At 54.0% G+C, this 15,300-nt stretch overlaps 1 protein-coding gene across 1 annotated transcript in view; it reads right to left on the reverse strand.

The window, feature by feature from the left end:
- The window catches only part of BMP8A (bone morphogenetic protein 8a), a 41,618-nt gene extending 26,547 nt beyond the window's left edge, over positions 1 to 15,071 (reverse strand). Inside the window, exons 1-2 of the mRNA XM_043877327.1 lie at positions 14,432 to 15,071; positions 182 to 371 (exon numbers count right to left, since the gene is read on the reverse strand). Of these exons, the coding sequence (XP_043733262.1) occupies positions 182 to 371; positions 14,432 to 14,765 (524 nt within the window). The 5' untranslated portion in view covers positions 14,766 to 15,071. The remainder of the gene's footprint in view (positions 1 to 181; positions 372 to 14,431) is intronic.
- Between the last annotated feature and the right edge of the window lie 229 nt (positions 15,072 to 15,300).

Genomic DNA, 15,300 nt, shown 5'->3' on the forward strand with positions numbered 1-15,300 from the left:
GAATCCAGGGCTGATGCTGGCCTGTCCCCATGGTGACACGAGGCCTTGGGCCAAACATCTTCTCTGAGGGTGGGCTGCCCAGGAAGCTCCCCTTCTGTCTTCTGGGAAATGCACCCCAGGCCTGGACCAGACACTCCGACAGAGGCTTGAGCGGGTGTGTAGGGGGGTGTGGGGCAGGCACCTGTTGGACTGCTCCGGGACCACCTCGAACATGCTGATGTGGAGCGTCTGGTTGAGCGGGTGGGTGCTGGGCAGCTTGTAAATCCGGAACTCCGCGGCCGTGACGGCCTCCCCGGCCGGGATCTGAGTCAGGTCAAAGCGGAACTCCTTCCAGTGGGGCTCCTGGTGGCCCAGGGCGGGGTCGCGCTCCACTGCAAGGCAGAGCGGGGCTGGCGGTCACTCGTGGTTCGGGCTCGGGCTCCAGGGTGGGAGCCGGGGGCCTGGGCAGTCTGGGCGGGCCTGACTCCCTCCTCGAGAACAGGCTTGTCCCAGCTCTGCCTCCTGGGTGCTCAGAGGGCCCCGAGAGCCGTGTGGTGCTCAGGGCAGCGTCCACGTCTGGCCCCCAAGCCCCAAACCCGGCCTGCCCCGCTCAGCATCCTGCTGGACCCACAGATGGAGTACAGGACAGGTCCCTCCTCTGGGGAGACAGATAAGACCCAAGGCTGAAAAGAGACATAGCTGAGTGCACTTGAGTGGGACGAGGGCTCCCAGCGCCTGCTGGTGTCTGGATGGCAGGGGAGGGGAGATTGGGCGTGTAGCTGACTTCGGAGCTGGGCCTTGGGGGTGAGAGTGGATGTGCCATGATGTCAAGGGAGAGGAAGCCATAGCGCCAGGGACCAGCATGAGCAGTGGCTGAGAGCTGAGGGACAATGGCACCAGCAGGGAAAATAGCAGCCGTGACACCCAGCAAAGGGTGAGAGGGCCAAGCGGGAGGAGGAGGGGGACCTGAGGGAGACGCGGAAAGGACCAGAAGGCGAGGTAGGATGACAGCGCCCAAAGGTGCTGTGTCGAGTGCGGGGGAAGCTGAAGGGTCCCATGGCGTGATCTGAAGGAGGCGACACCTGAACTGGCCTTGAAGGACAGGAAGGAGTCTTGGAGGACAGGCTTTCTAGGCAGAGGGGACCTCTACGCACAGGTGTGCGGAGCTGGGGCTCGGGGTGTGAGTCTGGCTGTGGCCTAAACGCGAGGGCTGGAATCCTGGCCTCGGAGCGGGGGCTGGGCTCTGACCGTGGAGGGCCAGGGTTCTGGGCAGCAGGAGCTGTGGTCTGAGGGTGGAGTGGAAGCTGTGTGTGGAGGCGAGGGTAAAGCCCAGACTGCAGGGGCCCGAGGTGAGCTGGTGGCGAGGCTGCTCTCACAGTCTGGGCGGGAGACCGCAGGAGTGGAGTAAACCCCACATTTCCCCAGCTGCCGGAAATGCCCAGGACAGTATATTTAGGGCATCTCACTTTAGCCTCCTGTCACTTTCAAACACTAAAAATCTGTGTTTCCATAAAGCAGGGGCGGGAGCCGCCCTAAGCCTTCCCCTAAAACCAACACTGAGATTTTAATTACATGTTTGTGAGTCTTTTTAAAAATTCTCTCTCTGGCTACTGGACTCAGCGACCACAAGTCACCAGGCTGGTGGTGGAGGAGGATGTGGGAGCACTTCCTGTCCTCGCGGTGGGGACCTGGTCCAGGGATGGGCAAACAGCTGTGCTGGGTGGGGCCGGTGGACACATGTGTTTGGGAAGGAGATGGGCTTTTCATCCCCAGACCAGGGAGGAGGGAACAGAACCTCCATTGTCTGTCGGGGGCTGGACCCACAGCAAATGCCCACCATGGGCCAGGCTGTTTCGTGGGCAGCATGACATGGGCAGATCCAGGTCCTTCCACACAGGCAGGGCATGGAGGGCAGGGTTCTGGACCCTCGCCGAGTGATGCTCACCATGAATATCACCACATGAGTCCCCTCCTCCCTACAGACACACACACACAGCTTTGGGGACAATTTCCATGGATTAGGTAACTGCAGAGACCACCTCTGTTACATGGCTATGGAAGCGGCCCTGATCTGCAGGATGAAATTGGTCCAGGCTGTTAGCTGTTCCAGGGAGTGACCCCAAGAATGAAAAGGGGTCGCCCAGCCATGCCCTGTGCTGGACCCCTCTCAAAGCATCCTTGAGTGTATCTGCCCCCGAGGCACAGAGGGGGCTGACAGGTGGGTCCCTGGGAACCTGTCTGCAGGCCTGACACTGGCTCACGTTGGATCCAGGACTGAGGGAACCACCAGGAACCGGCCAGCTCCATGGACACCAAGCTCTGCAGTCTCCGCATCCTTTGCTGACCTGGGGGCCCACATGTGCTGGGTCCAGAGAGCCCTGTTCCCCTGGACTGACCTCAGCTCCCAGCTTCTGTGCTGTGGGTTTGTGAAAGCGATGCCCTCCCAACCCCCATCCCATAGTTCCCACACAGGAAACTGCCTGCCCCAGCTGTTCCAGGCAAGCACTAGCGGTGGGAGATTTTTAGGAAAATGATTTTCATCAGAAATGGATAAAACTTCTGAGATGAGGCAATAAACTAAACATTACTGTCACTAGCCAAAGGAGAGCCCTCCCCCACCGCCACCCTGCCCCTCTTTCTTTGCTGGAACCTGTGCATGTATGGCTTTTCAGCAGTTGCTTCTGTGGATTAGGGAAGATGGTTCTCAGATGCCAGTGTTAAGGAGCAGCATTTATTGAGCCTTGCATGTTCCCTATGGTAGTTCCCGGGCTGGCTGCCCCTGCTCTAGCCACTAAAACAGCACTGAGGGGCGGAGATGCTCTGATCTCCAACTGGGGCTTCTGGTCTTTGCCCTGACTCTGTCAGCAACCAGGTCCTTCCTGTGGTTGGCCTCAGTCTGCGCATCTGGGAAGGTGGGGGGAGGTCCTAGGGTCCTTTCCACACAGGGCTGTGAAAGGGCTTTGTAAAGCGCAGGGATCATGGGATAGGAGCGAAGGCCATTCCTTAGGAGGTGGGAGGGGGGTTAACCCCTAATTTCCTCACCTAACAGACATAACAAAGTAAGAACATCTTGCCAGCACCAATGGGGGTTTCATGTGTGACTCAAGAGCCATAGAAGATGAAAGATAGACATTCAGCTTTATTCTTCTAAATAAATTATGGGATGAAAGATTATATCACATAAAAATGTATCAGTGCAATTGAAAGGCATTTGGATAGCTTCAAAGAGCCTCCTTTCCACCTGCCTGACCTTTATGAAGACACTTGATCCACTGGGTCTCAGAATCCACATCTACAAAATGACCATTTGATACAGAAATGAAATGAAAGTGTCCAAAGCCATGTCTGCTCCTGTGGCCGCAGTTGGTTGTGGCCCGGCACATGCTTCTATCCGATTATTCAGGAGCATTTCCTTATCAGTGCACACTCATGCCCAGCCTCCACTTTCCCCTCTAACCAAGGTCTGGAATCTCCCAAAGATGCCCAGGCCAGGAGAGGCAGTCCCCCTGCCACACCAGTAGGGCCGTCCACTGCGTTCTGGCTCGGGCGTAAAGCAACACCTGGCCTTTTCTTTATGAACGTGCTGACAATTCCAGAACATCAGATCTCAAGGAAGAAAGATCACTGCACACAGTCTTCTCCCAGTTTTATGCACGTGTGGAGACAGAACCCAGGAGTTCTGGCTCTCCTCTGGGCTCCTTCCACTGCAGTGGCCCTCCACCATCCAGTGCTGCAAAAACGGCAGAACCTCCCCACCTCGGAGTTGACCTGGCCCTGCTTCCATCCTGCTGCAGCTGTGGGATGCTCTGTAGAAGGAATTCAGGGGAAAGGCCAAGGCCTGTACAATGTGATTTCTTGGGTTTTCCCGGTAAAATTTGCTGCTGGTTGTGGAGTTGGGAAGTTCATTCCCGGGTCCCCTGGCAGATTCAGACAGGCAGCGAGGGGGACGGGTGGGGTTGCTGCAGAGCAGGAGGTGGTCCCTGCTTGACCTATGTTCTGGCTCCTGGCCATCTGAGATAAGTCCTGCCAGGAATCCTGTTTCTGTGAATGTCCTGGGGGGTACTGCTGATGTTTGAAGCAAGGTTTCTGGGTAGTAAATTATTCTTTCCATCTGCAGAATCTGGGGTAGGAATTCCTAATCTTGCGTGGGGGTGGAGTGTCCCATAATTTTCCCTTTGGGCACATGGGAGAAGACCCCTGCCTATGCTGTCTTCTCATGCTCTGGAGGTTTTCTAAGAACACTCATTTTCCATCATTTTTCCCTGGGCATATCTGGGAACATTAATTAATTCATTTATGTAACACATTTGAAAGCCGTGCTTATTGTATGCAAGTCCGTACTTTGGCACTGGGGAAACTGCAGTCAACGAGACAGGCCAGCCCCTGTGCCCGTCGAGTGTACATGCAGTGGGGAAGTCAGGTAGAAAACAGACAATCATTGTAAGCGAGGAGCCCTGTGAAGGACAGCAAGAGGGGGTGAAAAGAGGGCATGTGGGGTCACTTTAATGCTTTTAAGTTTTATTTTGTAGTGATTTTTGATTTTGAGATTAAGAGAAAAATTGTTGCAAGAACAGTAAGAGACTTTCCATAATTTTTAGCCAGCTTTTCCTAATGATAACATTTTACATAACCAAACCATAGCACCGTGTTCAAAACCAGGAAACTGATATTGGTACAGTACTATTAAGTACATTATAGACCTTTCTAGAATTTTGCGTTTTCCCACGTATGTCCTTTTTCTGTTCCAGGATTCCATCCCGGATCCCACATCACATTTTCTTGTTAGGGCTCCCTGATCTGCTCTGACCTGTAACAAGTGCTAAGCCATTCTTTGTCTTTCATGCCCTTGCCATCATGAAGGTCATTGGTCAGGTATGTGGTCAACTGTCCCTCAGTTTGGGTTTATCTGATGTGTCCTTGCATTCTCTTTATTAAATTGAAGTTACAGATTTTGGAGAAGAACACCATGGATATAATGTACCCTTCTAAGCACATCAATAGAATGACATAATGTCAACATGTATTATTACTAGTGATTACCAATTCTTTGGTTAAGGTGTTATCTGCCAGGTATCTTCACTGTAATGTCATTATTTTTTTTGGAAATGATAAATATCTTGAAGGAGAAACACTGAGATTTGTGCTTATATCCTGTTTTTCCTCACACTTTTGCCCACTAATTTTAGTACTCACAAGTGGCTCTTGCCTGTAGCAATTATTACTATATTATCTGCAATAGTGATTTTCTGTTTCCTTCTTTCCCTCTACATTTCTTAATTGGAATTCCTTTGAAAAGGAGACTTGTCCTTCATCCCATAATTATCCATTTATTTATTTCTATCATTATGGGTTCATGCACATTTAATTTACTCTATGGGTTAGCAACTGAACCACAACAACAAATCCTAACCCATGCATAAACATATGTCTGTATTTATTTCTATTTTTCTGGATATATCTATTTTAAAAATTGGAGTTATAGTTCCGGTTCAGTGTGGGCTTACTTTAGATGTGGTATTTTGGAGAAATCTTTCAATTAAGACATTCTAAGAGGAGACCAAGCACTCGTGTTGCTGGCAGGCAGGCAAAATGGCACAATCCCCATGGAGGGGAATCTGGCAGCATTTAGCAAAATGATATATGTTTTGACTTAGACATCTCACTTCTTAAAAATTGTCCCAAAGGTACCATACAAAAAGATGTACATACAAGACTATTTGTTACAGCCCAATTTTGTAATGCGTTACAGAAAAACACTGGAAACAATCAAATGTTTATCAGTAGGAGATGGAATAACCGAACCATGGTACCTCTTCATGATGGGGTGCTAAAGAGCTGTAAATTAGAACAAAGAGATCATCTAAATTCTGCAACAAAGTGATCTCCAGAGGATAGTTCTATTTTAAAAAGAAATAAGGGGAAGAGTACAGATAAGATGCCTTTTATCTAAGAACATGTCAAAATACAAATATTAGGGGCTGCCCTGGTGGCACAGAGGTTAAGAAGCTGCCTGCCAAAGCAGGAGACAGGGTGAGACCCCTGATCTGGGAAGACCCCAATCCCACAGGCTGCGGAGCAACTTAGCCCGCGTGCCCTAACTATTGAGCCTGTGCTCTAGGGCCCAGGAGCCGCAGCCGCTGAGCCCACATACCACAACTGCTGAAGCCCGTGTGCCCTAGAGCCCGTGCTCCGCAACAAGAGAAGCCAGCGGCAATCAGGGGCTTGCAAACCACAACTAGTGAGCGGCCCACACTCGCTGAAACTAGAGAAAAGCCCATGCAGCAATGAAGACCCAGGGCAACCAAAAATAAATTAACAAATACATTAAAAAATATAAATATTATAAAAATGCATACATGTCATATGTACATATATATGCAATTTTATTCTTTAAATAGAGAGATAAACTACAAACTAGTAAGTTTATTAAAAATAGTGGGAGTGGGTGAAATAGATGAAGGGGACTAAGAGGTACAATCTGCAGTTATAATAAATAAGTCATGGGGTATAATATATAGCATAAAGAATATGGTCAGTAATTTTATAATAAATTTGTATGCAGACAAAAGGTTACTAGACTTATGGTGATCACTTCATATGTATGCAAATGTCGAATTTCTACATAGCATACTTGAAACTAACACACTATTGTATGTCAACTATATTTCAATTAAGAAAAAATTAGTAGTTGGACCTCCCTGGTAGTCCAATGCTAAAGAATCCGCTTGCCATTGCAGAGGACATGGGTTTGATCCCTGTCCAGGAAGATTCCGCATCCTGAAGGGCAACTAAGCCTGTGTGTCACAACTACTAAGCCCAGGTGACCCAGGGCCCGTGCTCCACAAGAGAAGCCACCGCAATGTGAAGTCCTGGCACTGCAGCTAGAGAGTCGCCCCTGCTGGCTGCAACTACAGAAAGCCGGCCAGCAGCAGTGAAGACCCAGCAGAATCAAAATTAAATAAATTAATTAATTTTAAAAAATGTAGTTACCTTTTGTGAGAGAAAGAGAACAGAGACATAGTGTACGAGGCAGGCATGGAAGCTAGGTCTCTCCAAATGTCCCTTGCTTTGTGAATTTTGTAACTATTTCACATAAGTATAAAACAAAAATAATTCAAAATATAAAACCAAAAAGTAATACCCAACACTAACATGCAAAATAGTAAACCAATGGTGGGTGTATTGAGTTGGTGGCTTAACCACACAGTGAGGAATTATTTCAAGTAATTTTCAAACAGAGTAACTTGACTGTATATCCCTAGTAGAATACCTTAAGGACAAAATTTAAAGTAAATCTTAATTTTTCAGTAAGCATATTGCTATGACGATGATGTTATACTATACCTATTATAGAGTCGGACATGAATTAGTGACTAAACAACAGCAACAATCGTATTAATGTTGTCAGGACCAACCAAATTATTCAGTGCAAGAGAAAATAGAAAAATAAAATATGAAAAAAGCATTTAAGTAAAAGTCTATAATCCTAAGCTTGAATTGGAAATATTAGTTTGAGGGATAGCCTGAGAGCTGGAGATTGACATGTACATGCTACTATATTTAAAATAGATAACCAACAATGACCTACTGTACAGCCCACCCAATTCTGCTCAATATTCTGTAATAACCTAAAGAGGAAAAGAACTTGAAAAAGACGCATGCATATATATAACTAAATCAGGTTGCTGTATAGCAGAAATTAACACATTATAAATCAATTATACTTTGATAAATTTTTTAAAAAAGAAAATGCAATCTTCTGCCCTGTCTGATAGTCTTTCCTGCCCTCAAGCCCTTCCCCAGCCCCTCAGGGCCCACAGGAGGGTCTTAAGCTTGGCTCTGCTTCCAGACCTCCTGAGCTGGCCCCGGCCATCCTCATGGTCTCCTGGGCCCTCTGGTGTAAATACCCTCCCCTGGAGACCCTCCTTGAAGCCCTCTCCGGGCGGTTGCCCCATCCCACCAAGCATGAAGGCTATTTTCTTCTCGGTCCAGCTGTAACAGCCCCCTGCCCTCCCCTGACCCCACACACAAGCCTGCCAGTCTCTCCCTTTCCCTGTCCCGGGGTCCCCATCCCTGGCTCATCTGTCCTCTGGGCGGTGACCAGTTTGAGGACAGAGACTGAACAATGGGGTGGAAACGGGAGGCCTCTGCGGTCTGCTCGTCCAGCCCCCCGTGTCCCCGGGGCCCAGAGAGGGGATGTCCGGCCCCTCTTCCCAAGGGCTCCTGGTTCCCAGGACAGCGACTCAGTGTCCAGCAGTGGAGCCCCTGAACTGGGGCGTCCTGCTGGTCTGGGAGTGGCTTCCAGGTCACCTCGGGCCTCCATCTGAAGCCACCCATGTTCTCACTTTCCTGCGGGACTCACCTCTGTTCACAGTCCGACAAGGACAGGCTCCCTCAGGGCCCTGGAGGCGGACGGGCTGGGCCTGTCTGGCTGGTCCCACCGGTAACGAGGCCAAGGGGCCCCTCAGACCTAAGACAAGACCCAGTCTCTGTGGCCTCAGGTTCCGGGGGAGCCGCGGACTCCATCACCTCCCGGTTCTGCCTCCTGAAGGGCTCCCTCCCACCCAGGAATCTCAGCGCTGCCAAGAGCAGGCCCCTGCTTCATTCTGGGGCATTTTTAGTCAGTTCTCATTACTGACTTTTTCAGGACCTGTTTCCATAAATGGCTCGGTGCTCATAATTACCATCCAGACCTCAGCCAGCTTCAGAGCCCAAATTAAAAGGGGCACCCGCCCGCCGCACCACATCAAGCCCGCCACGGCCAAAAATAGATCCCAGGAGATGTGAGCAAGGAGGATGCGGCTCCTCCAGGTCAACCAGGGAAAGACCTGAACTGTGGGGCTTTCCAGAAGGACGTGGTCATGGTGACACACGCCCTCTGTCCCACGGGGAGCGCGTGCCCGTGAGGACTGGCCGTGTGCTCCCTCCCTGAGTCTGCCTCACCCCAGGGGTGGGGGGTGGGGGGCCATCAGCGGGCAGGGAGGGTGGGGGGCACGTTCTTTGGTGGGAGCTGGAAAGGCCTTCGGGGCCACCCTGCATAGATGAGGAAACTGAGGCCCAGGGGGCAGAGGATCGCTGGGCATCAGGTTAGGGGCCCTTCACGTGGAACTGCGGACTTGGAGCCCATGTGATATAAGTGGCGCCAGATGTGCTCTGGTGGTGATACTGGGATGGATGGGGGGATCACCTGTTCACAAGGTTCTTCCATCAACAGGTGCCTGAGAGCGACCTCCTGAGGCCATGGTCCTCCAGGCAGGGCCCTGCGGGGACTCGGGTCCCAGGGGAGAGGAGGGTGATCCGCACAGACGGGGAGGCTGGCCCTGCTCTGTGCTCCTTCTCCTGGCTCTTGGTGCTCCCTGACCCCGGCTGCTGCTTCCCCTCAGCGTCACCAGTCTGCCCTGAGAGCTGGCCTCGGGGCAGGGTTGGGGGGGGGCGGGGAGATTTGGTTGGGGGGTGGTTTGCCATGAGACTCATGTTTGGTCCCTGTTCTCAGGTTATTCATAGCTTCCTGGGGGGAGGTGGCAAAAGGACAGGTTAGATGTGCCCCCAGATCATACAGGCAGAATCCTAAGAAATACAAATGATCAAGGGTGAGGGTTCTGATCATGGAAGCAGTCTGTCTCCTTGGGAGGAGCGGGGTAGGAAGAGTCAGATTTATGTAAACCCCTGCCCATCCTTTTTAGAAGAAATGGAGGTGAGTGTTCTCTATGCAGAGGGTGCAATGTGAGCAAGGGCTCAGAAACAGGATGTGACACATCAGCTCCCACATATTATTCTCCTACTGTGTAGCGGGTGTGCATCTGACCTGAGTGCATGTATCACCGATCCTACACAACCCGGGACGTGGTCCTTATGAACCTTGTTTTAAAGTGAAGGAAATGAGGTGCCGAGACTTTAAAAGGAAGCTGTGTGATGTCTCACAGCTCCCAAGCGGCGCTGTCAGGATGAAAATCCAGGTTTAGTATACCTGTGTACAAGGATATGTACAAGGATATTTAGACAGTTCTATGTACAACCCAAAACTGGAAACAACCCAAATGTCCCAAATAAGAATGGTTTACAATGCAAGACAACTCATTTATATTGAATAATATATACAACAGAAACATGGATGAATCTCAATAAAAATTTGTTGTGTGAAAGACCCAGAGTATGACTATGGTTCCACTGACATGAAGTTCAAGAACAGACCAAAGGACTAGTTGGTGATAGAAATCAGAGAGTGGCTCTGCCTGAGGGGATGGGCTGGTAGGAGGAGTGTTCCCAGGGGCACTCATGTTACATGTTCCTCTGTAAACTGAATTTTGTACAGTGCGCATGCTTTATCTGTAAATCCCCAAACAATAAAGACACTTTAAAAATACAATTCTCAGTTTACAACATACATTCAACACAGTCCAATTCAGCAGCATGCACTGCACCCTAATGACGGTCCCTGGGCCGGGGGGAGAGGCCACTTCTGTGTAGGACAAGAGCAGAAGATACACAGGCTGGAAGATGACCAGCTGTGTGGCCTCGGGAAAACCGCCTAACTTCTCTGAGCCTTTTAAAACAAAGATGTGACAGTACTTGTGAGATGAGATGAAAGGACAGACACGGAGGGTCTCGGCATGTGCTCGTCATTGGGTGTCAGCTCACACAATCCCTAAGCAGCCTCCGGGGAGGGTACCGTGAGTATCTCCGTTTACAGCGGAGGAGACTGAGGTTCCGAGAGGCGGACTGGAGAGTCCAGATCACACTGAGAGTAGGAGGCCGAGTCAAGATGCAAATTCCGAGCCCAGGTCAGAACCCCCAGCCCAGTCCTGCCTGTCCTCACGCTGTCCATCCCCTCCTGGCACCCAGAGAGGGGGTCCCTATAGCCCAGGTGACCGTCACCTCGTGACTGATGCACGGTTGTGCGTCTCTCCCACCAGAAGGTCAGCTCCACAAGAGGCTCTTTGCTTCGTTCCCTCTTATGTTCCAGGAGCTAGGATGGAGCCTGGCACAGAGCAAGCACCACAAAAATATGAAAGAATTCCATAGTAAGGAACCAGAGTAAGTGAGCCCGGGGCTCATGGGGGTGAAGGGTCACCCCTTCCAGGTCAGGGGGCTGAACAGTCCCCGGGCAGGCCCCTCACCCCCATGGAGCCCTGCCTCTCCCGAATCCAAGAGCCTCAGCTCCTTCCCACCCCTCTCCTCAGCTGCCCGGGCCCACAGGAATGAGTGAGTCCAGCTCAGGGAAGGGTCAGGACAAAGGAGAAGACGGTCCCGTTCAGTTCTGACTACACGTCAGCCTGCAGAGCCATTTGTGCCTCAGTTTCTCAGTCTGGAGCATGGGCACCCGCGCTCTGTGGACAGGAGGTGGGGAAGGATTCAGGAGGAACATGAGAGGTGTCTCTCCTGCCTCATTCCTCTCTCCGGAGGGGCCGGGCCGGCCTGACACACTCGGGGTCCAGCCAGTCACACCTGAGCTGGGCGGAGGGGTGGGCGGTGTGCTGAGAAGGGACCAGATAAGGGGGGGACGTGTAGGAACCCACGGCGGGCCCAGGAGGGCTGAGACCCTGGGTGCTGCCTCCCAGCTCAGGGTCTCCTCCCCGGAGCTCAGGCGACACCAGGGACCAGCTCTGTCCACTCCTCGAGGTCCCAGCCCTATCTCTGTGTCCTGGCCCAGGGGAGCCAAGAGTCCATGGGCGGAGACCGACAGGCAGGCCAGGCGGGGCCCGGCTCTGACCACAGCCCTGGCCCCCAGCAGAGGCCCTGGTAGTCACAACTCGGCCCCTGAAGTGTCCGCTCGGACGGAGGCCCGACCCCTGGACGGGAGCCTTTGAGAGCCCCAGGCCCCCGGGTCCTACGGGCACTGCTGAGGGTCAGGGCCCAGCAAGCCCCAGGCCTGGCCTCTCAGGAGCCATGAGGCCGGTGAGGGGAGCTGGAGGCCACACGTGTGGGAGCCTCGGCGTGGGCGCTGACGCCACAGCGACTCTGCTGTTGGACTCCACGGTGGTTCAGGGCCCACCGGCCTTCAGGGGCCCGGGGCCGGGGCCTCCAAAGCAGGAAACAACGCTGGTAGGTGCCTAATCCCCACATCAGCCCACGTAATTACCAGTTAAACTGCTCCAACTACAGGAGTTTTACTAGTGCAATTAGTACATCAGAATAAAGAAGGCCCCTCTGACAGCTGGCTGGACCTGCCCACACACCAGGCTTCCCCTGAACAAAGATCGGCTTGTTAATCCACAGCGTCACAGGCCTTAGATCTCCATGAAACATGCAGAGGTGGCCTGGGAAGAAATTGGAATTTGGAATCCTTAGCCTCAATGATGTCATGGATGTGCTGTGTGACCCTGGGTTGGTTATTTAACCTCTCTGAGCCCACGGAATGAGGTTGGTAAAACAGCTTCACAAGTTGCTACACTTATAGGCCTACGGTACTTCAAGTCTTCCTTTTTATTCAAAAACTGGTAGGAACATCTTTGTTTGGCTTTAAAAAATCTTGTTTCTGGGTCTCGTGTGTCTATAGACAGGTCAAGACATTTCCATACATCCACACCAAGGCTGAGCAGCAGCTGGGAGAGACCGCGGTCAGCGCTCACCAGGGCTGGTTTCCCCTAAAAGGGGGCTGATTTTCTGTCCCTCCCCCTCTATCAACCTATCTCACAACAACTCTGAGGACAGACCACGAGGAGCCCCATTTTTCAAGGAGAGATCTGAGGCTCAGAGAGGGCAGGGGCGTCCCCAGGACCACACAGCAGAGGCAGGAGGGGAGCCAGGTCCTCCTGAGCTCGGGGTGCTGCTCACTCACAGCAGCAGCGCCCACCAGGGCCGTGTACCCCTTGCCCCGGGGGTGCTGGGGAAGAGGGACCTGGCTAGGTGGTGACTCACGCAGATGGAGGGCTCCTGTGAGGGCATTCTCAGGGGGACTGTATCCACAGGACTTCTTGGTCCTGTGCCTGGAGTCAGCTTGTCCCCAGCACAGAGCTCCAGCCTCAGTTCCACATATGGATGCCTCTGTCCCCAGCTCCCCACCCTGTCCATCTCTAACCACGAAGGTGGCATCTAGAATCCACCAGCCCAAGTCCTGAGCCTGGCACAGGGCTCTCAGCAGAGGTTAACGGCTGCCTCCTGCGGCTCGCTCTCACCTGAACCCATCACCAGGTCTGGTTTGAGGGGACAGGCCTCCCAGATTGTCCCCTCTTCTTGCCCTACCATAGAAAGCAAATGGCTGAAGATGCATAAAATCTGCTGTCACTCTGACCCATGAATCCCTCTGCCGAAACCCCTCTGACAGCTCTTTCCACCATGAAAGCCTGACCTCCTGACACAGAACTGTCACCTCCTTGAGCCCGGGATGGAGACCAAACACCCTGAGCCTGTCCTGGCTCGGCCACACAGAGGTCACGTTGTCCTGAGCCAGACAGCGCCTCTCTGAGCCTCACTGTCCTCATCCGGGAGATGGGCATGAATATCATGTCTGCCGACAGGGTTGCTGGGAGGGTTACAAGGTGAAGGGAGGCTGGTGGCCCTGGCCAGGGGCCTGTTCCCACTCTGGGTCCCACGGCTCTTCCCACCTCGGCCTGATCTATGGTCCTTGGTCCCTAGGTCTAGCCTGGCGTCTGCCGCAGCCCAGATCCCCGCCCCTCACTGGCCTCAGACAGGAAACAAAGCGGATGGGAGACCTATGTTCATGAATGTAAATTAAAGAAAGTTTAGTTGTGGACAAAGTGATCTTTGAGAACTTTAAGAGTAAATGGTTTCACGATTTGGAGTATAATTTCTGCAGAGAGCAAAAGCTGGGCTTTGCCTGGAGAACAAAGGGAGTCCAAACTGCCCATCAGGTCATTCACTGGGCCTGGACACTCAGTCCTGACAAGCCAAGTCCCAGATGTGGGCCCAGGGTGACAAGACCACAGTCTCTGCCCCACTGAGCTCAGTCCATGCCTTCCCCTCCCCTACCCCACCCCTAGGTGGCCCAGGGAAGAAGCTGCTCAGTGTGGGCTCAGGACATCTGGGTCCTCACCTCAACTCTGCTGCTTTGATGCCGTGACAGGGTTTTCCACTCTGACCTTTGTCCTGCTCTTCACACCGCCCTTATCACAGGGACAGCATCACGGCCTCTGCTTACTCATCCGTCTCGCCAGGACCAGACTGTCTTCCTGGCACTACCCGGGTCCACCCGACACTACAGGATCTTACGTTGGGGTGTCTGGGGGCGGGTGAAGGTACACGCCTCTGGGACTCACATTCCTCGTCCTTCCCTATCGGTCCAGCAGCTCACCGACCCCCACATCCCTGAGCCGGGCAGGTTTTCCTCCCGCAGGTCCTTGTCCACGACAAGGTGACTCCCCGCCCCCAGCAGGCGCTCCCCCTGCCCGAGGTGGCGCACACGCCCCAGCCGCTCGCGCGCAGCCCCCGTGGGGCCATTCAGCTCGCTGCCTTCTCCCGGGGTCGCCGCCGCCCGCCCGGGACCCGCGCTCACCCATGTTGACGAAGCTCATGACCAGGTCTGCGCGGCCCAGGCGCCGCTCGGGGGCCCCGCCGTCCTCGTCGTCGTCGCTGGCCACGGCGCGGTACAGGTCGAGCATGAAGAGTGGCGCGGACGCCGGCAGCAGGGCGGCGGGGGGCGCGCGGGGCCGGGGCCGGCCGGGCAGCCCGAGCACCGCCAGGATCTCGCGCTGCAGGTCGCGGCGCTCGCGCGGGCCCAGGCGGCGCTGCGGGCAGCCGAGCGGGGGGCGCGGGCCGGGGACGCCGCCGCCGCTCAGCGCGCACAGAGCCAGGCCCAGCAGCCAGAGCGGCCCGGGGCGCGCGGCCATGGCGGGACGCGGCGGCCTCACCGCGCGCGCATCCGCTCCCAGCGGGGCCCGGGTGGGAGCCGCCCCGACGGCGCGCGGAGGGCCTGGCTTTGGGCCGGCGGGACGGGGCGTGGGTCGCCCGCGAATGCGGCGCGGTCCCTAGAGCTCCCGGACCGTCGGCTGCGGCCGCACCGCCTCGGGCAGGGGCTCCTCCGGGAAGCAGGGACGGTCGGCTAGTCTGTCCGTTCCGCTGCGCCCGACAGTCCGGCTGCTGCCGAGGCCGCTCAGCTTAGAGACGCAGGGAGAGCGGCCGTCGGGTTCGGGGAGGTGCGGGCAGCGTCTGTACCGCTCCAAGGGGCCGCGGCCGCCTCTCTCAGTCCAGCTGGGAGCCGTCGGGTCCCGCCCCTCGGACCCGACCAATGGGGGTGCGGGGGCGGGGACAAGGCTCTGGGAAGGGGCTCTGTATGGCTGGTGTTGGAGACTTGAGATACATCTGGGTGTAGATGATCCGGCGAGAAATCCGCAGTGGTGCTGTCGGGGTCCTAGCTGTCGTCCT

Source organism: Cervus elaphus, chromosome 20 (assembly GCF_910594005.1).
Source record: "Cervus elaphus chromosome 20, mCerEla1.1, whole genome shotgun sequence".
Taxonomy (NCBI): domain Eukaryota; kingdom Metazoa; phylum Chordata; class Mammalia; order Artiodactyla; family Cervidae; genus Cervus; species Cervus elaphus.